Below are 22,542 nucleotides of genomic sequence, written 5' to 3'. Positions count from 1 at the left end.
TTGTTATTGTTTTTACGAGGCGAAAGTAGTCAGACAGACTGGCGAAGGCGTAAATCGGTCAACAGGTCTAGGTGTGAATGCCACTCGAACCAAGGTGTCGGCAGCCTGGGATTTATAGAGCGTTTCGTTAGAGTAGACGTTCTTAAAAGGCTCCTCGTTTATACTTTGCGACAACCTGACCGACTTTTTCTTTCCTTTATGTAAACCTTAATCCCCTCGACGGAATCCGGAATAGTCTGGTTCCACTTTGCAAAGAGTCACGTGTCTTTGATTATAAGTTGAGCATGAAAAGGGGGCCAAGTCGATCACGGTGTTTTTTTTTTTTTTATTGCCAATCAGATTATGGTTCCGTAACACGCGTTATTTCAGATGATGTCTTCAAAGCATGTCTGACCTACATGTAGATGAAATCGAGCCATTCAGAACACAGTCCCGGCTCCCACCCGAAAAGGAGGACACATCTCCTATACTCCGACCCACTTAAGAAAGCAAACTGAATGTTAGATAATATCCCATGGAAGGTAAAGCCAGGCAACTGAACCCAAATTCCTCATCAAAAAAGCCTCAAATCAGGAGACCCCCATAATAGTTAAGCTTTCCATTCATTATGAATCATGATACAACTTCGTCGGCAAACCTTCCAGGGCAACATTTTGCAAACGTGCACGACCAAAAGAACTTATAAACAAAACCACTACAAACACAAGCCAACTGAGGAATAAAAGACTAATTCTAGTCTGTTTTTCTGTGGGTTTTACAAATGTGGTATAAGGGTTAGTGGTTAATAAACGTTGATACAAAACAAGTAGAAATAGAATGTTACCTCCACCAGATGGTTGTCTGGTCCATACAGCTCCTTATCCAGCTCGATGACTAAGCTTTTGAAGAAGGAGGAGAATTTCCTCTTCTGCTTAGACTCGTACTTTGGGGCGTTGGGCTGAAGGACACAAATGGAAGGGTAGGGAAGTAAAAATGCCGAACATGTACCCGCCCCGAGTTGAATTGCACCCCCAAGGGGCAAAAGAAAGACAGATGGTTCTAAGTTTTCCAAGCGGGTTCTTGCACGCATTCTACGTGTATGCAAAGACCACACATTAATGAATAAATTCGTTACACGTACTCAGCATGTTCCAAGTCAAACGTGCCACTGATCTCCATTATAAATGGGTGCCTATGTGGTGAGTACCAAAAAAACACAGCCTCTTTTGTTCCGCTCGGAGCGGGCAGAACCAGCATACACGATAAAAAACTTAGACATGGACGTCAAGACGTGCCTATGGTTTTCCCTAGTATGATTCCGGAAAAAAATTTCTCGCAAACAGATGTCGGGTGAAGTGGTCTGGTGAAGGGCACAAATTTAGAGACTTGGTAAAATCTCACTCAAGTCAAGAAACACTTTGGAAAATTCTGTTCACTTCAGAAAGCATTTTGCGTCTCTTATTTAATCTTTTGATATGGAGGTGGCTGAAAAATTGGATCATGGAAGGTTATAGATACCGGTTTGTATATACATGTACATGTTACGCCCAGCCTATAGCCTCTGTCCTTATTGTAGTGATGCAGTTGGGCCGACCCAATTATTGTTGGCAAATTTCTATGTATATCATTTCTTAAGCTGCTGTAAGATCATGCGGCTCACACCTGACATACATGGAATTTCTTATGTGATTCCTCACAAATATGGAACTACTGTGACATAAACTGGGGCGTAACTACAATCCCTTATGCTTCAGACTATTCCAAAGCTTTCCAGTATCACAGATTTCACCCAGTCATAGATGCTACCAGTTCCAGACACACTGGTTGGCACAAAACCCCAAAGGAAGTCACCCACACCGAGCAGGTGCAAGACATCAGGATACAGTAAGGGGAAAAATCTATGCAATTTCTCCTCCCACCCCTTCCTCCCCTGATGTGGACTTCCCTCCCACGCTCCCATCCACGTCAGGAAGTGAGGAACTGGTGATCATGCATCAGTCTGATCGGGCATCCACTCACACTGCAGCTTGCAGAGTTTGCGGGGCAACCCCAACTAGGAGCCCTCCGAGTCCCTGGCAGTAAAACTTCTAAATTTAGACAGCCCATGAGAGCAAAGAACCCCTAGAAAGACTCAAGTCAGAACTTGAGCTCCTTTTCTGTGGTCTTCAAACCGTATCAACACTCAGCAGTGCCAAAGACTTCAGACGCTGCACGTGAAAGATTGACAGGACAGTCTTGGGCAATCCAGTCACTCTGAGAGAATGCATGAATTACTTACATCTTCCAGGAGACGACCTTCAACTCTCAGCTCCCAGGATGGTACACTAGCATCTTCTTCATCCGCATCTGGCCGGCCTGGATAGTAAGTGTTGGAGATGAACACACGCAGCTTGCGCTTTTGCTGTGGACAAGAATTATTTTCCAACAGAGAACTGTTAACAAGTGGTAAAATAAGAAATTTCATCAAAGTTTGGAAAGGGCAACAGCAAATTCAAACCGAGGGAAGTAGATGTACACTGCTCAACGTTGGATTTTGGAATACAGGACACTTCCCAGAAGGTTAAGGTTACTAAACGTACTCTTAATGTACATAAACGGTCCACGTCATTTAGAAAATATTTAAAGGTACGAAAAAAAATAAAATTGCATTTCACGGACGAAGACACTTTCGATTCATTCCACAGTCACCCTCAGCTGCCACAACGCCAGTAAAACAGAATCCTAGAATATCCCACTCACTAATTCAAATCACGTCCAGTGCTTGCTGCATCAAGGACGGCAAGAAATTACCTGATTTCAGACCTGGTTGATCCAGAAGGACTAAGATAAATTTCTGATAAAACAAAATGCAGAAATATTTTCTCAGGGACACTGCATAAGAGATAACGACTTAAAGTGTGTCATGAACCGTTAGCTTGGCGGGTAAAACCCATCAGAAAGGGTCACCATGCTGTGGCCTTTTACAAAAGGCCAGAATCCAGATGAGGTGAGGAGTGGTGCAATGAAGGTTGGGTTCAAAGCGCACTGGAGGGTATTCCTGTTGCCATGAGTAAACAGCATCAATCCTTAAAAGCCCGCCAGCTCCAAATATATTCCTACCACGAATCCTTACATCTCTCCCCCCATCAACATCAAACTTAACGAGAAAAAGAAGTTAAGATAAAATTGCTGCCCCCCCCCAAAAAAAACCACAAGACAAACAGCAGTCACCAGAGACTCTCGCATTGAGCAATAACTGGTGGGTGACAATTGTTGCTGAGGGCATGTGAGGGCCAATGAAGGGGGGGGTGTACAACAAAGGATTTGGTCAGAGCCAGACTTTGTTCAAATGGACATGACCCTGAGGTGGATGGTCAGCGACAGAATGGATTAACATGGAAACTGGGTCAGGATCAATAGACCAAGGGTCAGACTGGCCTATTTGCATTGCCTTGCTTCCTCTTTTTTTAACCCAACTAGGGTTTGACTGGAAAGATGATTAATTTTAAAAGTGAATTTCTTCTAGAGTAAGAGTATAAAGAAAGTTTAAGATTGCACTAAATCCCTTTTCTGTCCAAGTCAGTGCTGGCTTATCATAAAACTAATTTGTCTTTGCATCAACTTGGCGACTAAATTCCTAGAATACAGACTGTTTGTTGCTCAAAGTCACCCACCCTTCAGACTTCTCAGTCTGTGAAGAGGTAAAAAAAAAAAATTCCAGAACCGCAACTAGACCGGGAATAACCCCGGACTGAAGAAAAGATTCTCCTCTAGTCAAATGAGAAATTCTCTAAGGCTATTTGAAAAAGGACAATGGGAAAATTGAATGGCTCAGGGAACTTGACCGGTTAAAGACTAACAGGTACGTCAGTACACAGCCCGAGATTTTGTACTTGTGGACATTTTAGGAAATGGAACACTATGGGATATGGCATCAAACACGACGAATTTTTTAATTTTAGGGCATCAGAGGATATCATACCTGAACACAAATGAAGCCACAAAATGCCTTAAACTAGCAAAGTTTAAATTGATCCATAACCTCAACTTCATTCACAGTTTTCCTAAAATGACATTTTTCAGATTTACTTCAAGCAGGTAGTGCATGATGGTTTTGAAGGATCTTATTTTTACAACCTTTTCATCACAGTTTTCAATATATATGCTCATATTCAGCCCAAATTTTTGGTAAATGGAACTGTGACAAAATCGTGGTGCACCAGAGCAAATGTTGACAGTGGAAATTCACAAACAAGCTCCCCCCCCCTCAAAAATTTGAGTTAAAGTGTTGCCATAGATGTCAACAAGCAGGGAGAATTGAAACTCCCCGCCATGAATGGAGAGTCATTCCTGGCTGTTGACTCGACCCGTGGCCACGAGCCGCTGATGTGTGTGCTCAGATCTCGTCGGCATGAAAGGCTTCCTGGGGCTGAGAGGGTACATCGCACATACACCCCTCCTCGCCTCAAGAGTCACTCCCGGCATCTTTCCTTGATCAAACAGGGCCACAATGGGCACTGGCGCCCAACTTTCTTGCAACTGGGTGTTTGGACAAGGACCCATACAGACGCCGCCCCAGATACCCAAATGCCAGTTCTGGGGCAACGGGTGGATGCACACATATCTCCCCCCCCCGGCCCGGCCCCCCCCCTCGGGTTTCAGGTAAAATGTACCCAATTGTATTTCATCCTGTTTTGCAGAGGAATTTGATATCAAGGGCTGATAGTCTTAAAGTGTAAAGCAAAGAAGATGCTCTTTCAAATAAAGGTGATGATTGGAAACAGACATACGTCCGTATCCTGTTTTTAAGTGAATCGAGGTACACGTTTATTTCCAGAAATGGGTGCTTCAGAGTTAGAGATGTTGGCCAACAAAGTAACAAGTACCCAGTATTTTGCATCCTGTTTTGAAGCGTCCCAATTTCTAAATGGCCGAAGTCCGACTGTAGACAATCTTGCGTCGATCTTTGGGCCATGCTCGACACCTAATGGAGAAACCGCCAACGCCAAAAACCAACCCTGCCGGCCAAAGGACTGTTGATCAACTCAGCAGTGTGCAAATTCAAATCCATTTTCTGGATGTCGTCAAACAGCAGAGTACTGCAACAACAATCAATTAGGTCAGGTGGATAATACGGTTACAATTCAGGGAAGAGTGGCTCCATAATGAGGTCTTTGGATGTTTTTACCCTTTTACACAAATTCTCTGGGTGTTGCTCTTTTCATGCAAAGTTCACCGTCAAGGTGCTTTTGAGGACACAAGCAGAGGTGGGGGAGCTCATAAAGGTATTTCAGTTCAATTACGTGAGGAGAATCAGGTACACAGTTGGGGAAAAGTGGTTTGTGAAATCACCAATTTAACAATCACAAGAGGATCTTGGAGGATCTGGATATCAAAGCCTACAGGTGCCGCAATTAGGGTAATGACCAGTATGAGAGCTCTTTTGAACAATCTTGAGAACAACCTGCACGCATGCACTTGTACTTTGTATCAAATTTAATTTCCTACCCACACGTAACACAGTTGACAGGTTCAGTGTGTATCACTTTATGTTTACAGGGACCTTGCTCTGGAAAACAAACACCTCAGAAACTTTAATATCACTTTCAACTTTAACATTGAAAAAAAGTGTGAATAAGAAAAAAGGATTTTATTTATGTCCAAACACTGGGTCAGTGGTACAGCGTTTCCTCAAATCCAATTAATGAAGGGGGGATGGCACTGTGTCCAAGAACTCTGCTGACAAGTATTTTGAAGGGATTCAAGGTGACAATACTGCTCATTCAACAGCCGAGAAAGGTTCCTCGGAAAGACTTACATGTATTAAGCGTCACCTACGCACAGTATTTTCTCTCAGATCGTATTCAGAGCGAGAATGATTTTTTTGACTCCAGAGAGGAAATGTTGCTATTTCAGGTAACTTACTGTTACATTTTTTACAATCAACCCTACAACTTCATTCTTGTATTGTCGGTATCTTCATGTATTTTGATTGTAAGGATTTCTGTGCTACTGGAGATGACTTGTTCACAATTGGTCTTTAAAATGGTCTTTTTTCTGGGAGTGAGTTATTTGGGAGTGTTTATGGATACTTGTTTCAAAAGAAAAGAAGGAAAAATCAGTTTCGAACATTCTTGGGCTAAAAAAAACCTTCTTTTGAGAACAGTGTACACACGAAAGCAAACATATCATGCAGGAACGTGCAGAAACTAAAGTGGTCCCTATCAGAGCGTGTCCCCAATAGTTAAAACTTGGCCAAATATGTATTGTTGTCAGTATTTACTTACACTCCTCTGTGGGTCTATACGTTTCAAATACTTGATAGGCCTTCCTGTTTGATGAGCTAGGGTTCTTCCGAATGGCTTATCAAATTTGACCCCCGTTGGAGGCAACTTTTTAATAAATTTGGTTTTGCTTTTTGCCCTCATTTGCAACTTGTCGCCCGATAATCTCTTCACGGACAGGTGATGCAGGAATCCGTATTTGGGTTTTCAGGCCAACACCTGTCAATCAAGGGACATTCCATGATACCCGAGGCTGTTGACGGTGGGTGGGGGGGTATCAATTGGGCCAAAAAAACACCAAAAACAAAGAGTGTCCTCCCTGACAAAACTTGGCCGAGATATGCAGGGGAAGTAGGTCGGGGTAAATGAACTAGCCAGATAATGGCTATCCAAGCGTGACGGATTAATTCCTCCAATTACCAACCTCTTGGCTCTTGCGCTATGATACTGTACTCTGCTGGCTCCCCAAATAAAAACAGTAACCTTTTTTTCCCCCAATGCAACACACTAATGTCGGCCATAATCAGGTCCAAGAAAGTTGAAAGAGTTTGATCCTTTGTTTGTTGTTGGAGTGTGAAGTCTCATGAACTTGAGGACTAAAGAGTGTTTGCCAGTGAATATATTATGCCGCAGTGACTGTGTTGTTTTGATCTGGTTTCTGGAGTTCCACATCTAGCTGTGTATTCTAGATTCTTCTGACTGATTCATATAGATTTCTGTATGTTTTCAGTTTTGATCTCTACTTTATAGTGAAAACAGGGATTATGACAATATGAGAAATTAGACATTTGTTCACAGACACATAGCAAATTATAAAAAAAACGAGTAGTTGCCAACATGTGAGCTTATGAAAAGTTATCATTCTCACTCTCATGTAGGGTTTCACTGGTCAACCTTTTTTTTTTTAAGTGGTGCGCTTCAGAGTTTGACGAGCTGAATTCAAACACGACCAATTCAATGTTTGATTGGCTGATATCTTAAAGACATTTAAGTTTTTCAATTTTACGTACAGGGAATGTGGTGTAGGCTACACAACAGGTGTTTAATTAATCATTAACAGTAAACCTAGCTGTCTTGTGTTATGGTTGGTTCACTTGATATCATGTCACTTGCAGTGTCTTGTCTATGCATAAAGCAAGGTGTACCACTAAATTTCAGTTTATGGTTCAGTTATTGGCTTGTCTCCTGGACTCATTCAGAGCAGCATCTCTTATCACTGACCAGCAGTGGTCTGCCAGCACTGGACTCCACTTGCTTTGAAATGGTTTCACCATGGACGACACATCTTGATGAAATCACTCACTGTGTCCGTCACTTACTGCTCTGCAGTTTATCATCTGAGATACCGTCAGGCAATAACGATAATGCAATCCCTGGCACGTATGATGCAACACCGGATTTACATTGCATTATTCACTGATTTACACAGCCACAGATTTATGCATAGATTCTGTGACCATATCTTGAAAACTGGAACCAATCAACCAGCTCAAGCATAGTTTCCATTCTGAGTGTCCTAGAATTGGGTCAAGTTTGACTTCCTTTGTTTTGTGAGCATTTTGACTGTACACCAATATTGATAAACTGTATCATTACAACTTAAATTTTTTTGGTATCATTCAGAAATGTTTCCCTGAAAACTTTGAAAATTGAGACACAAAGAGTAATTCCAGGCTCCTCCAAACTATTATTCCTCCAAACTTGCACCCTGATGGGGGGGAGGGGAGTTATCCTGCTAACTGGAGACAAGTACCACCAGAAACTGGACAATCTCTCTCAACCCCCCTTCACACCCCACTTGCTCTGCAGGCTCAGATTCTGACAATTATTGCCCAACGTGCCACTCAGGGCAGGCAGCCCACCCTCTCTCCTCTATCAACAGAGGCTGACAAGAAGAACTCCAAGAGTGAGCTAGGAACAGCCCAACTGCCTACAAAATACCACCCCATCGTCATCTACCTCATACATTTTAGCCCTTCAACACCAGATTTAAAAGTCCTGACTGTCTGGAAGTAGGTTACCATCACCCCTGTCCATCTTTTTTATGACCACGATCTGGACCTTGGGACATCCTGCTATCAATTACCACCCAAATCGGGGCTTCAGCACTTCAAACTTTGGCTATTTATAAAGAAAACACCTGTAAGCAGAGATGACATGGTGAACTTGGTGGTGACCTGATAGCTTCAGTCCGTGGCGTTTGTAATTGGGAGAATGTCATGCCCTGCGATGGACCTTTGTCAGTCAGCTGGGTTCTGGGTTAAGTCCTTGGCGCTACAGGAAGCGGGGATCAATTACCAGGCAGCCAAGGCGGCACTGAGATTCCAACCTCCACCTTTGTGGAGCAGAGACTCGGGTGGACCCCTACCAGCATTGTCGAACACGACCCAATACCTCTGGAGGGACAGACTGGTGGATGTCCGAATCTAGAACAATCATTTCCAGGCTTGAGCTCTGGCCCACCTGGTTGGGTTGGTGTACAGCAGGGGACCAGGTGTCTATTACTAAGCACATCAGTGCTCATTAGTCCCCAGCTGGGACTTAACAGAGTCAGTTTGGATTAATCCTGAGGAAGGGAATCTCTGAAAGATGTAGGACAACGCCCTTTTCACTCCAAGGCATGTTTAGCGTTTCCTGTTTATCCACCATTATCATTACCAGTTGACTGAATTAAAGCTTATAACACAAGTCACAAAAATAATTTGTTAAGCAATGTGGTTTTGCAACAGAAGAGCTAACTCTAGTACTCAAAAGCCTTGTATCACTTGCAGCACAGGGTGTTAAAAATATATAATGAAGACTTGTAACAGTAGTTAAAACAATGTACTGGTAACTCATTTGATTGGTAACGAAAACAGTAGTTCTGTGATAAAACAGGTGTAAAACTTAAAGTTGAAACATTTTCCTATCTTAAAAGTCTGTAGCTTGGACATACTGTATCCGACCTGTCACCACAAAATGAAATGACAGTCAGAATTTTCAAAAAATGAGATATTTGTATATTTGAATTCAGCAAAAAGAGAGCTTTCCAATGGTAAGTATATGGAATACCTAGAGCAAACGTATGAGATAACAATGGCATTATTTTGGCGGCTTTGCATCATTCTTCCTGACATTGTTTCAACATTTCTGACAAGGCGTGAGTTATGCTCTTGCTGAGAAAATGACATTTTCAAATAAATGATCGTGCGAAATATCAGGAGTTAATGCAAATGACAACCAAAACTTCATTTGTTTTTCTGAGACAGTGCCAATTTCCAACAAAAGGATCATATGAGGAAACAAATGAAAATTATTTCTCAGACAGAAAATACCTCTGCTCAAGGCCTCGTTTCTGTAGAATCTGTTCTTCTTCCTGTTCTTATTTGTGTAAAACTTTCATACAGGTTTGATGACCACAGAGACAAAGTGAATAAGTTTCAAGCCAAAGCCTTCTTCATCAGTAGGGCTTATTGTGGACTGTCTCACAGAAAAAGAAAGAAAAAAAAAACTGGGTCATGGTCTAGTTGGGATACAAGCGGATCATCCCAGCTATACACTGCAGTGAATCACAGGCAGCAGCTGGGTGTCAGTTGACCAACCAATCATGGCTAATTACGGGGATATGGGAAACAGTGACACTGGAACCACCTACAGAATCAGGGAGGGAAACCTGATCTAATTTGGAACAGCTTGCTCAGGATATCTGAGGACTGAGGAGCCAGACAGGGCAGGGGGCAAGGGTGTAAGGACTTCGCTGGACTGTGGTGAGGTTGAATAGTTGAAAAGTTAACTATTTGGTGTTCTGCTGCAGACCTGCAACTTTTCCAATTCCAATTTGGATTTGGGTTTTTAGTTCAAGTTCAAGGAAAGTGTGCTGTGATTTTAATGGCTTTTCATACTCATAGGTTAACTTAAGAAATGAGTGGATCTTTCAAAGCGTTATCTCAATCTCATACCCAGGGGTAGGATTCAATTTCAATATTCTACTTTGACTGCACAATCATGAAATTGTGAAAAAAATATTGCTAACTCATACTTTGCAAGTGCCTGTTTCTTCACAATTCTTTTTCAACTTTTCAAATTAACTCATCCAAAATATCAAATCTCTCATCTGACCATACATTTCCTTTGCTTTCAAAACTTGTTATCTTAGTGAAGGATATATGAAATCTGTACTGCTAGATTCACCCGATATTTTACAAACAAAGCATTATCTCCTGACCGCCCACTCTCTTTAAGTTCACAAAGAACTCTTCTGGCCTGGGCATTACAGCTCTTTGTTATTCTAGACATGGTCTATTTAACTACAGGAATCTGAAAAGGAAAGATACCCAGGTCTGCAAATACAATGAGAGCATAACCTAAAAACAGCTTGGTTGACCCGAATAATTAAAATAAACACACCCTCCAGGGAACCCAATGAAAATTGTTGAATAATTGCTGAAGTTTATCCACTTCCTAACCTAATCTTTTAAAACCAGGTTGCTCCATAGCTTCTTGATGTTGGTTCTGACTTTTTCCACGTGAACAGATGTAGGTTAAGCCGAGGCAATCTGATCAGAAGTGAGAGGGGTGGAGGAGTCATGCAAGTGCGCTCTCCTCAAGATATCTGTGCGTCAATGTCTACACCCCTGAGATGAAGCAGTTGGGTCAAAGTTTGGTTCCTGAAGAAAAACAGGCAAGGTGCATGTACCGGTAGGATGGTGTGCCAAAGACACAAATTTAATTGGGCCAGTGCCGTAGAAGTTGGATTTCATGGACAGGTGCCCGTAACATGGTGACACCGTGGAGATGGGAAATTGACAATTTGGAAGATGCCGCAAGAAGCACACACACACACTCACACAAAACAAAAAAAGCAGCATAAAAGTTTAGAAAGCCAGAGATGTCATCTTCCCCTGAGTTAAGTCTACAACTGTGTGACCTCCAATCCAAAGTAAGCTAAAAAAAGTGGAGAGTTTGTAACACTTGTGAAAATGCGGGAGAAATTCAGGTTGTAATTTCAGCGAGATTAAAGGCTTTTGCAAAGTTCCTTCATATCAAGCTTGCCCCCCCAAAAAAGTGGAAATCACATGGGGAAATTCCAACGGGGATCTGGTAGGATTTAGAAGGCATTGCCGTTATGCCCCACAGATACATGCCAACGTAAACATAGGTGTGCTCCCTGGCATTTCCCACATACTCTCCTCTCCTGGCAGCCAGGGACCCCAAGTGCTAATAAATCCAATGATTTATGTTCCACCTGGTCAAGCAGGGGTATTCAGAACCCTTACCTGGTGTGCTACAGCTGGGGGGGAGGACCTTTCAATTGCTTGGAATAGCATAAACAAATAATATATCCTGGGCCCCATCACAGTAAACTTCCATGACCTTTACGCTAATGAAAGCAGGTAATATGCTCAGTGTCACTGAAGATAATCTTCGAGACACTTTCCAGAAAGATATATGCGGTGGAGGAGGGATGAGAGTTTTTTTAATTCTTTATTAAAAGTAACAGAAAAAAAATTGTTGGGGGAATTTATTACATTATGTTCACATATTTCAAACATTAATTACTTTGGAGGAATTGCAACAAGATAAAAGTATGAAATCAACTTTTGCGTCAATGCAGTTCATGGAACATTTTTGACGGTTACTGGACATAAATATTCGTACATATTTTGCAGGCCTGCTTTCAGCAGTAAAGCAAAACAAATTAAAAGCAATAGCAACAGAACTAAAACTTCTCCAAATACATGTAAGTAAGCAAGAAACTGAAGAATTTGAACGTTTGTGACCTGTCATCACAAAATGAGGTGAAAGTCAAACTTTTCAAAAACTGAGATATTGGTATGTTTGAATTCAGCAGAAAGAGAGCTTCCAATGGAATTTACATGGAACACTCAGGGTAAAAGTATAAGGTGACGATGTGACATTATTCTGGCAGCTTTGTCTCTTTGTTCCCGACATTGTTTCAACATTCCAGACCAGGCACGAATAATGCTATCGTCAAAATTGCTGGGAAAATGACATTTTTAAATATGTGATTCTGTGAAATATTTGGAATTAAACCCTCATAATTGCAGAGAGTGGGATGTGACTTTATTCTCACTTTCTCCCAACAGGTCACATTTTTCCATCAATATCATACTCCTCAAAGCACTATAAATCTGCTAGTCCAACCGGCCATCTAAAAACAAACCATCTGCCCTCCCCAACCCATCCAATATAGTGATGAGTTGCATTCAGCAACACCTCTATTGAACATTCTCCTTACGTCCAGCCCAAAAGGAAGGGAAATTTCTTCGAAATGAGCCTGAACTCTGTCTGAACTCAACTCTGTCTGAACTAATAAGGGGGTGTGTAGCTGCTCCTTTCCGGAGTAGCACATTTCTAAAAGCTTAGCTGATATGATACCAGGTGCATTACATTATGGGTGAAGTAACCGGTTTTCCTGGGAAAGATGACAAAAAGCATTAGCAGAGAAATGGGGGAAAGAAGACAGAGCTTAAGAGCTAAAACAAGGGGTGCCTGCGGTGGCCGCCAAGAAAAGGATTTCCATCTTTGACAAAAGAGTTCATATTACGTTGATACATGAGTAGTAGAAATAAACTGAATTTGTCAGGCAACTGTTGGTTTCTGAGATGTGTTGGTACTCTGTTTGTGAAGATTGAGCAAATTTGGGAGAAACGGATCTCGTTCATCAAAATTAGCCGGGAGACATATTTTGGCTTGTCAAATTTTGCACAATGCACCACACACAAATTTAACTATCTGATCCACTGAAACTGCAGACAAGGTTACAAAGTTCCCACCAACTCAATAAAAAAAAAATCCTTGCCGTCAATTAAATTAAACAACCTGTTACAAAATACTCGCTGCTGCCAAAAAAAACAACAAAAAAAAACCAAGGTTACAAAGTTCGTACCAACTCAAAAAAAACCAAAAAAAATCCTGGCCGTCAATTAAATTAAACAACCTGTTACAAAATACTTGCTGCTGCGAACAAAAAAGAAAAGAAAAGAAAAAGAAATTCCACTGGGATGCATTGGGGGCAGATTTTTTAACTATACTGCTCTTTATGATTCTTAATAAATATGCTCCATACAGTTATACACCTGGCTGTTTTTCCCCAGGAGCAACAGACATTAGCACCTGTTTTTCACCCAAGTTGGAGGAAAAAGGTGTACACAGTTTGACCATAAATCACTTCATAAATACCAGGTATATATATATGCACAGAACCTGGTCGTCCATTAGGATTGGACAAGACGCCAGTACAATTACTTCGGGTACACTTCACACTGTACACCATCAACAACCCCTACAGTGCTTCAGCATAGATGTAGTTTAATCTGCTTGAATTGCAAAAGACACTGAGACCCGGTGGACGGGACTGAAGTCTTTCACGAGCCAGTTATTATGATTTGGTTCTTTTCCTTTGTGTCTCTGGAACCTTGAAGTCTTGCGCCAGGTTTAACAATTGGACATTGGACACACTGGCAGGTCCGACAGGATTACAAGGCGCTCTGGGATTAAGCTTGGGAGGGTTACACAAGGTCATGGAGTGGAAGAGTGGATGGGTAACTTCCAACAAATGAATGAGGGGGAAATTCTGGCTAGATTTGGGCACTGAAAAAGAAAAGGTGAGTAAACAATTTGGCTCCAGTTTATTTTATTCATTTGTGATCATTTTTTCAAATGTCTACGCATGGTTCCCCATTCAGATAACTAGGCATGGTGTTCAGTTTTCTGTACTCCCTACTAAAAGGGAAATCCATTGTGGCAGCTATAGAGTACAGAAGTGTCATGTCATTTTGAAACAGAGGGTGTAGTGAAAAAAAGAATGGCACGTTGGTTCACGTGCTGGTTTTCGGGCTAATGCCTTTTTCACAAATACACGTAATTGCGTGCCTGACGCATTCACTTCTACCCTGACACCTATCGTACATGTACTAGGGAGAAAAGGAAATCCCCTGAAGTTACAGGTTACAAATCTAAAGAACTCAAGTAGGCCTACATGTATCTGGTACTTCTTGTGACTAAATTTGAGGGACATGACCTCCATGTTGCAATCAATTTTGAGCCGTGAGAGACACTAACGAGGATGGCCAAAGGTCACTATCCTGGATAACTTGGAGGGCATAAAAGTCAACATCCTGGATTAATAAAAAAATAATAAGTATAACTTGTTTGGATGATTTTGGCGGCCTGGTTGATCCTAAATAATGAGAAGTTGAGTGCAACAATCTCCAGCTAGTCTGCTCAGCACAAAGGGGTTGGCTAGGTTGCTGCACTGTTCTGTCGTGCCGACAACCTGGACCCAAGAAGTCAGCCGTGACAGGGGGGGTTCAACACCCCCTACACACAACAACCGCCAAATGACTGACGCTCTCCCAGACAAAGCTTGATTCCGCCTGGCTGCGATAACGTGGAATTCTGTTTAAATCCTGTCACGCAAACTTTCATTTCATCTGCTAATGAGCATCTGCACTTTACTGTATCAGTGTGGACCGATTGGATAAACATAAAAGGGAAACTTTTCCATTTGGTAACCTCTGCTGGCCCCCGCCACGTTCATGCCCCAAATTCTGAAAGAAAAACAACATTTTGTACAAATGGCAGCTTATACAATCCAAAACTGATCCTGGTGTTCCAATTCCAAGCTTTTCCTTCCAAACAAGCTGGTATAAAAAACATTGCTTTGTGTAGTTGCATAACATTCATTGTGAATAGTTTAATGACCGACCCGAGCAGGTTGCAAGAAAAGTCGGCGTGGGTGTGGAAAGCAACGCCAATGCCTATTATACCAACATCTCAATATTCTATTACATCCAACAAATAATTATATCCTTCATCTTGGAAAAAAAAAGGAGGCTGCAAAATAACAATTTCACTACCCCCAATAACACTATTGAGTCCCACTATCCAAATCCTTAGGTGTGGTCTTTATCCTTCAAATATAATTTCCATGTAAGGATCCATCTTAGGTTTGTCTTCAAAGCCTGTAAAAAACTGTTCATCATTCTCAAAGTTAAGATTGGTGGGTTAGGTTTCACCCAATCCATCTCCGAAGTCTGACACCCACAGCACCCTCAATAACACACACAAAAAAAAGACATGTGGGTTAGGCCATACGTATGCGCCTACTCATTCACCGATTCTCCTTCCTATTTAAACAGAAGCCCCTCCCTTATGAACAACATTCTCAGGACAAGTTTTCCAGGTTTAATGAAGTGGTACTTTCAACTTAAAGTGAACTGGGCTTCTCCAATTAACATTTGATCGCATGGGCTCTCCTAAAATGAAGAATTACGTTCATCTCTCTTTACAGGGTTCACCATGTACCTACATGTACATTGTACAACTCCATTGTCTTTCAAAGTGTCAGTGATCACACTGAGGCTCAAGAATTAAAATGAACTTTCAAGGGTTCTTGGATTGCCGTAACAAATAAAATAAAAAAAACAAAAATGATTTAGGAAAAAGTTTCAAGGACTTTCAAGTATCAAGGTGACACCACGCAAAGGTTAGAGTTACGCCAGAGCATAATGATGCATACATCATAAACCGGTGTTTCAACTGGCGTGGCAGAAACTAGTTCACAAACTTGAACTTATTTGGAGGGGTTGAAGTCCAGTTGGCCACCTGACTGGCAAACTGAATACCTCCGCACCTGTATTGTAATTAGCGAGGGGTGTATCTTATCGCTGCATGTTTCTTCGGCTATTTAGTAACACCTGGCAATTGTGGGAGTCAAGTGCGCCCAGATAGGACAAGTGCACCGTGGGGATGGTGGGAGATTGGGCCGGCATGGTACCAGGCTGCGTGTCATGCTTAACAGCATCTGTCCGAGTCAGAACTTAGGGAACCTTGTCACCATAGCAACTGCACAGAATTGGCCAATTCAGCACTCCAGTTGGACACACTTATCTGAATATGCTAGACCTATGAATGCATACAAGTACATGTATTCCCCATTATTGACATTTGTTAAATGTTGATAATGCATGAAAAAAAAATCAGACTGAACTTTAAAGTGTTGTTTTTAAACAACACTAAATGGTTTCATAGCTCCTGTTAGCAGAAACTGGTGTGGTGATATGAACAATATGGGTGACACCTGTAGGGAGAGTGGACAGCACATTTGGTATAACCAAAAAAGTTGTTTCACATTCAAAAGTTTCTTTTATTTCTGAACAGGTCAGAAATCCTCCATTTAATGGACAGCATTTTTGACACTTCTTTTTTGATGGTTTGAAATGGAATTTAGATTGATCACAAACAGGAAGCTGACACTTCAGAAATAAAAAAAATTGTCTTTTGACGGTTATAGAGAAAGAAAAACAAATCTACCAAAACCTTGGTTACAGTAAACGGCACAGGTGTGTGCCCCATTTGATACAGCAGAAGAATGGGCAATTTATATTCGCCTTTGGATCTGACCACTGGAATGCCTTGCTAAAACTCGGATGAATGGTAAACAAATTGGCGCACCTGCGTTTTCTCAAAGCCCTCTTTGGAATTTTAAATAGAGCGTTAAATCATAGCCCTTGCTGGGGATGGCAAAATAATAAATCATAAATCATGCACAACAAGATACATTCCAATGAGATGCGATTGATGACGGTATATTGGAAATGCTTTTCCCCATAAAAAATCAAAAAGTCATTTTGAATCCAACGATCATAATGGAATAATAACTATGATGCTTTATATTACCTAAGGAAAATAACCTACTGATCTCTTACTAGAGAGAAGGTACGTCAAAAGGTCAGTGAAATTGATACTTTTCAAAAAATTTGGAAAAGATCAATTTGGAATGATCAATTTTACAGGTTTTCAAAATTAAAAAAAAACAAAGCCCAAAGTAACTAATACAGTCAAAGTTGACGAATGGAAATAAATCATGCAGGTATGAACTACGTGTATAATGCTCTAGATGTTCAAAAACTATTATTACTTTTATTATTATTATTATTATTTACTCGACCAAAACAAAATAAAGTTTTACAGACAGTGTACACACAAGCAAACCAAACATTACAAAGCTGAACAATAATACACAAAAAGAGAAAAAAAGCCAGACATTCATAATCACTGCATCAAATCTCATGTTCATTTCAAACAGAGAATGAATGACTGAACATGAGACAGACAGCAAGATATGGGCATTTACACAGGGAGTGGGGACATTCTGCATGTACATGGAGAGGGGCAACGATTGAGATTAGGGCGTGGGCAGGATGGGTCAGATTTTATTACCCTTCGAGTAGATGAACCAATCAGCAACTTCGGCTTCCAAATTCAGGAGAGAGGGGAGTGGTCAGCCATGTTTACAAGCATTTGTACATGGACAACTTGTATATTATACTACATGACTGTTTCTGCTTTCACTTGTTGAAAAATAAAACTGCTCCACTCTGGGTTATCAGGACAGAGTCAGAAAAAAAAAACATGCTGGGCAGGTTGCTCGGGAGAAACAGCGCACTACTCCAATGTGAGGGTGTATACCAAGGCACCCCGTGATTGATGCGGGCGGGAGAAAAAAGTTTATTTTTGATAGTCATTTGGTGACAAAATGATAATACAAAAATCTGCCGTACCTGGGAGCTCGCATTCCACGCAAGACTGATGGGGTAGTCAAAATAAATTTAACCGATAAAAACATGGATGCTGTTTTTCGTCCCCAGCATGAGAGACAGGGAAAAAAAAGGGGATGCTCCTCCGAAAAGCACAAAATTTTGGCAAGTTTGGTATTTTGGGGCAACCATATCCAGAGTGACCACATGTTTTTTTTTTTAAAGGTGAACTTCCAACGACCTTTGTTTGGGACAGTTAGGACCTGTGTATACATTTGCAGCCCTGGATTTAAGTTGATGCAGCGGGATAAAGTTTACTATGAGATCACCTGGCGGAGTGTGACAGAGTGGGAAGCCAAATGTGTGTCCGAGTTAGAGCCCTAGGGATGTATAATGTGTTGGGAGGTGTCAGGTGATGATGGCATCATGAGACCTATTCATGTTCAGGGTTGGAAACCCCAGCCGACGAGGCAGTCAACTCTCCACCCATTCTTTGATGTTTAATTTGCATACCATCTACGCTACACCTGCAAAGATGTTCAGCACACTTGACCAATGTCCCCTCAAACAGCGTTAAGATCAGGCACTGCTGACATACTTTCTTTCATATCTTAACGCCAACTTCAAATTTGACATTCATTATATTTCCCCACAACATTTATGCAAAGCAATTCCACCACAACTAGAAAAAAAAAGGACTTAACCATGCAGAACTCTGAACTTTCACTCACGTCCGAGTCCTGTTGAAGTCTGGAAGGTTTATGGTATTTACGGCAACAGTATGAAAGCTAAATGAATCTCCCCTGTGAGTTGTTTTAACTATTAAAATAAACCGAGCACAATGTTCTAAATGGGAGAGCTAACCGTTCCTGGTATTGCAACAAACCTTCCTTAAAATGTTCCTTTCACTTATATGCAAACTTGAAATCTCATCAAGCTGTGTTGGACATAAAATTACATCATAAACTCAGTTCCCCTTTCCTGGGGTGAGGCCGGAAGAAAATGAAGTATTTCACAAAATAATCACCAGAAGTTCTGAGGGCCCCTCAGCAGCGTAGGGTTTGTGGTGTGTTTACCAACATGTACATGTTTCAACACCCCTTAAAATACCAATTTCTTGCGCTCAATATCGACATGTACTTTTCTACATAAAAACACCTTAATGGCATTTCCAGATTTTAAAAGACACTGTCTTAAAAAGCCTGAAATTGGGAAAATCCAGATAAAAACTCCTGAAATTGGAAGAACTTCTAGGAAATCAAAAATAAGCTGACCACCTGATTTTCAACAGGTGCCACTTTTTAAGTTCATCAGTTCGTGGTCCTATTAAAAGCAATGCCGTGCACATTCTATGGCATGGTAACTTGTGCATTCCTCTTTCTCATTTACTGTCAAGCAGTAAGCCGAAAAATTTGACTCAATCTTCTAAGATCACAAGAAATCAACGTCAAAGAGCACTTTTCCATTGCTGGGAAAAAATGGGCAAAATCATGCTGCCCAAAAAGGGGAAATAACTCATAACCAGCCAATCATTTCCCAAACTTTGACAAATTAATCATTCAGAACGCACATTGGTAAGACACACTCCTCAAAGTAACCCCACCGGTAAAAGTATTATATGAAATCATACTGCAATGACACATCTGAAAGACGGTCATCCCCAACTACTGTTTATTACCTGATATTACCTGAGGTCAAAGGGGATTATTAGTACAGATTGATTTTTACACCTTGGTACTGGGCGACTGGTCAAAACCCTGTCCCAAGTCCAAAAGACTTTGTGCCTTAAAATAAACCGATATGGCTGCAATGTGACAGATTGGTCCACAGCATTTCAGGCAGGTCAACTCAAGATCCACTGGGTCCACACACACACATAGAAACCACAGATGTTTACTCAAGTGATACAAGTTTAGAGTGGCTTGCAGATGTGGTCTAGTTTGGAGGACTCAAAGTTAACTTTTGATGTCAACAAGTCACACTGATTATAAAAGTAGGTTTCTATGAAATAAATATGTGAACCTGAATTGATGCACGTATATGAGCTTTATAAGCAGTCTCTACATGTGCCGGTAGGTAAGTGGTATCATTCTTTATGGTCTGCTTTGAAAAGATAGTGCCTATGTGGTTGTTTGTTTTTGTTTCAACAAAAGTACTGGGTCAGTATGCCAAAAGTTGGTGCACTCCGGGCTGGGTATTGACAAGTTGACAACACACAAAATTGTTTATTTTTGATGCACATAGTTTTGACACAGACCAGAAATAAGCATTCTGTAACAAATAAGAGGTTGGGAGCTAACAATAAAGTGACTGATGATAAACTAACGATAAAAGTAACAGACAACATGAAATAAAAAATGAATGTTGTAAAAAACGTTAGCCGTTCCATGTTGATTCGAGACAACTGCCCACACTTCATCCTGCAGCTTGAGACATACATGTACATCTGACAAAATGTCACACAAACTATTCAATGTCCCCCTTGTTTAAAGATTGCCTTCAGATCTCATTGGTCTCGGGCAACACAAAGAAATACATGGGAAACTTGATGCATGGAGGCCATCCAATGCTGCTCCTTTCATCGCCTGCATTCTTCCTTTTTAGCGCGAAAAAAGGAAAAAAGTAACGGCAGGTGGATATACATGTACATGTACCAGTAACAGATCCCCCCCCCAACACACACGCACGCATAAAATCTACATGAAGGGGCAGTGTCTCTGATATGAGGTATCGGTGGGCCCAGGCTGGTTTAGTCAGCCAGGCATGCATAAAGGCTTAGGTAAACTTTGCCGGTTTGAGCCCCGAGGCAGAGCCGGTGATGAATGGCGGGATCTTCACACCTGAACCCAGGTGAAAAAGGCCCATTCTATTAGTGTCGCTGCGGTGGACACTAATACCCGGGACGGATTGTCACTGACAGGGCACGGACAAAAGTTGACTGCCACCTTAAGTCAACTTTACAACCTCCCTAGGGACACTAGGAGTGAGGGCTCGATTGAAGGAAAAAAAAACCTAGAGGAAGTCTTTACCCTTTGACGGGTCTTGAAAGTGTTTAACTTGATACCTGATTTGATTTCGATTCCATTTTGAGGGATGAATGACGTGCTTGGGGCTCCACTCTGTGGCCCGACCATGCGGTAACCCACTCCCTACCCTTGCGTAACCACACCAGGAAATTAAGATACAGTACATGCCATTTTGTGGCAGGAGAGTGGGCCATTAGGTCAGAGTTCAAGGGGGTTATTACTGCAGTATTAAAGGGGTAGTGTATTCAATCCTTCAACTTCATTAGTGGCAGCTGTTAGTTTTATAAGAGTGTTTATGAGAAAGATTTTTCCACGATAAGATAGTCAACTACTACTTTCTGTTGTTCCTTATGCCAAACCAAATAAACTAACACACTTTGATACATGTACATCTTAAAAAGCCACAGACTTCAAGTCCAGTACAAACTCTGAATTTGCACCATTGAAAATGGGTAACTATGATGTTTCCTCGTACATACTGGTACATGTACAATTTTTAGGTTCTTAAAAAGTAGATGCCTGCAGTATTGAAAAAATTCAATACTTTAAATTTTCACAGATCTTACTGGCTTTAGCTCAAACATTTTCACCCAAAAACCAGACACTGACCTTCATGGGCCTCTTGAGGGCCTCCTGAATGTCGAGCCTCTTCCTCATGATGGTGGAGTCTAGTTTCCTTTCAAATGCCAAAAGGTCCATGTAGGCCTGGGACTCAGGTACCAACTCGCGGACCCGTGGAGGCAGAACCTTGTCGGCCATTTTCTTCTTTTTCCTGGCACTGCTGCTGCTTGCCCCAGCACCACCAATTGAGGCACTTTATTGAAAAAATAATAATCATCACAGAAATGCATACGAATTAATGATTTCTCATTTAAAGATTAATATTTAGAACAAAACATGTGTCAATGAAAGTTTTTATGTTTTAACACAGATGTAACACATTTTTGAGAATCAAAATCTAGACAGGGCTGGTTACTGTATGTTGGTAAGGCACTGACAGTCATTTTTCTTTCATGCAAGCGATGTGCACAGCACAGTGGCACACCCAAGATTTGTTGGGGGGGGCTCCGATTGAAATTAAAATATTCTCCCCAAAGCCTATGACCTCCCTCCCATTGTTCAACGAGGGACTGGGATGTATGGCTACATCAGAGCTAGTGGTTTAAGACGTTGGTGTATAGTGTATCTTTGTTTTTCAGAAAGTGAAGAAACAAGAAAATCTCGGGGGGGGGGGGAGGCTCAAGCGCCCCTGAGGCCCCGAAGGGTGCACAGCTTTATCTGACCAGGCATGCATCATTTTTTTCTGTGCCTCCCACCAAGGCAACGATAATCACTCATTCCATGCAGCTTTTCATGATGTGTCTTCCCCGAGGATGTTCCGATTTAATTCTTACCTCTCTGGTTTCAATTCAATCAAATGCATACAAGAAGCAACATACTATTCTTATTTAGATCTCAGAAAGATACCGGTTCCAGCCTACAGGTTTTTTTTTCGGTGACCAACGATGAAAATAATTTCTGCGTTCTACTATTTCCTCCAAATATGTAACATTCTGGGTGAACTGACAAAATGAGATTTGTTCGGTTTCCTCCAAGACTGTTATTTTCGTGAAGGGGAAACAAAAAAAGATTGACAGTGGCAGTAAAATAGATTGACACTTCACGCTCATAAATGAGAAATAAATGGGCACCAAACCCCATAAACATTTTTGTTCCTGCCTGCCACATTCG

The 22,542-nt window shown here is 41.4% G+C and overlaps 2 protein-coding genes across 5 annotated transcripts in view; one reads left to right on the top strand and one right to left on the bottom strand.

Annotated features, from left to right (window-relative positions):
- LOC110973333 (SWI/SNF-related matrix-associated actin-dependent regulator of chromatin subfamily D member 1-like) overlaps positions 1–22,542 on the bottom strand; it is a 102,294-nt gene that overhangs the window by 37,246 nt on the left and 42,506 nt on the right. For all 3 annotated transcript variants that reach the window (XM_022224047.2, XM_022224046.2, XM_087148054.1), the window contains 3 exons: positions 21,421–21,625; positions 2,258–2,380; positions 824–937 (listed from right to left, as the gene is read on the bottom strand). In XM_022224047.2, the coding sequence (XP_022079739.1) occupies positions 824–937; positions 2,258–2,380; positions 21,421–21,625 (442 nt within the window). The remainder of the gene's footprint in view (positions 1–823; positions 938–2,257; positions 2,381–21,420; positions 21,626–22,542) is intronic.
- Positions 13,505–22,542, top strand: part of LOC110973335 (steroid 17-alpha-hydroxylase/17,20 lyase-like) — a 39,599-nt gene continuing 30,561 nt past the window's right edge. For both annotated transcript variants that reach the window (XM_087148065.1, XM_087148061.1), the window contains exon 1: positions 13,505–13,849. The gene's annotated coding sequence lies outside the window, so the exon portion shown is untranslated. The remainder of the gene's footprint in view (positions 13,850–22,542) is intronic.

This window comes from Acanthaster planci, linkage group LG17 (genome assembly GCF_054643075.1).
Source record: "Acanthaster planci isolate LZ-2023a linkage group LG17, COTS_SCS, whole genome shotgun sequence".
Lineage (NCBI taxonomy): Eukaryota > Metazoa > Echinodermata > Asteroidea > Valvatida > Acanthasteridae > Acanthaster > Acanthaster planci.
Note: the sequence above shows the minus strand (reverse complement) of the source record. Positions and strands in the feature narration are given on the sequence as shown.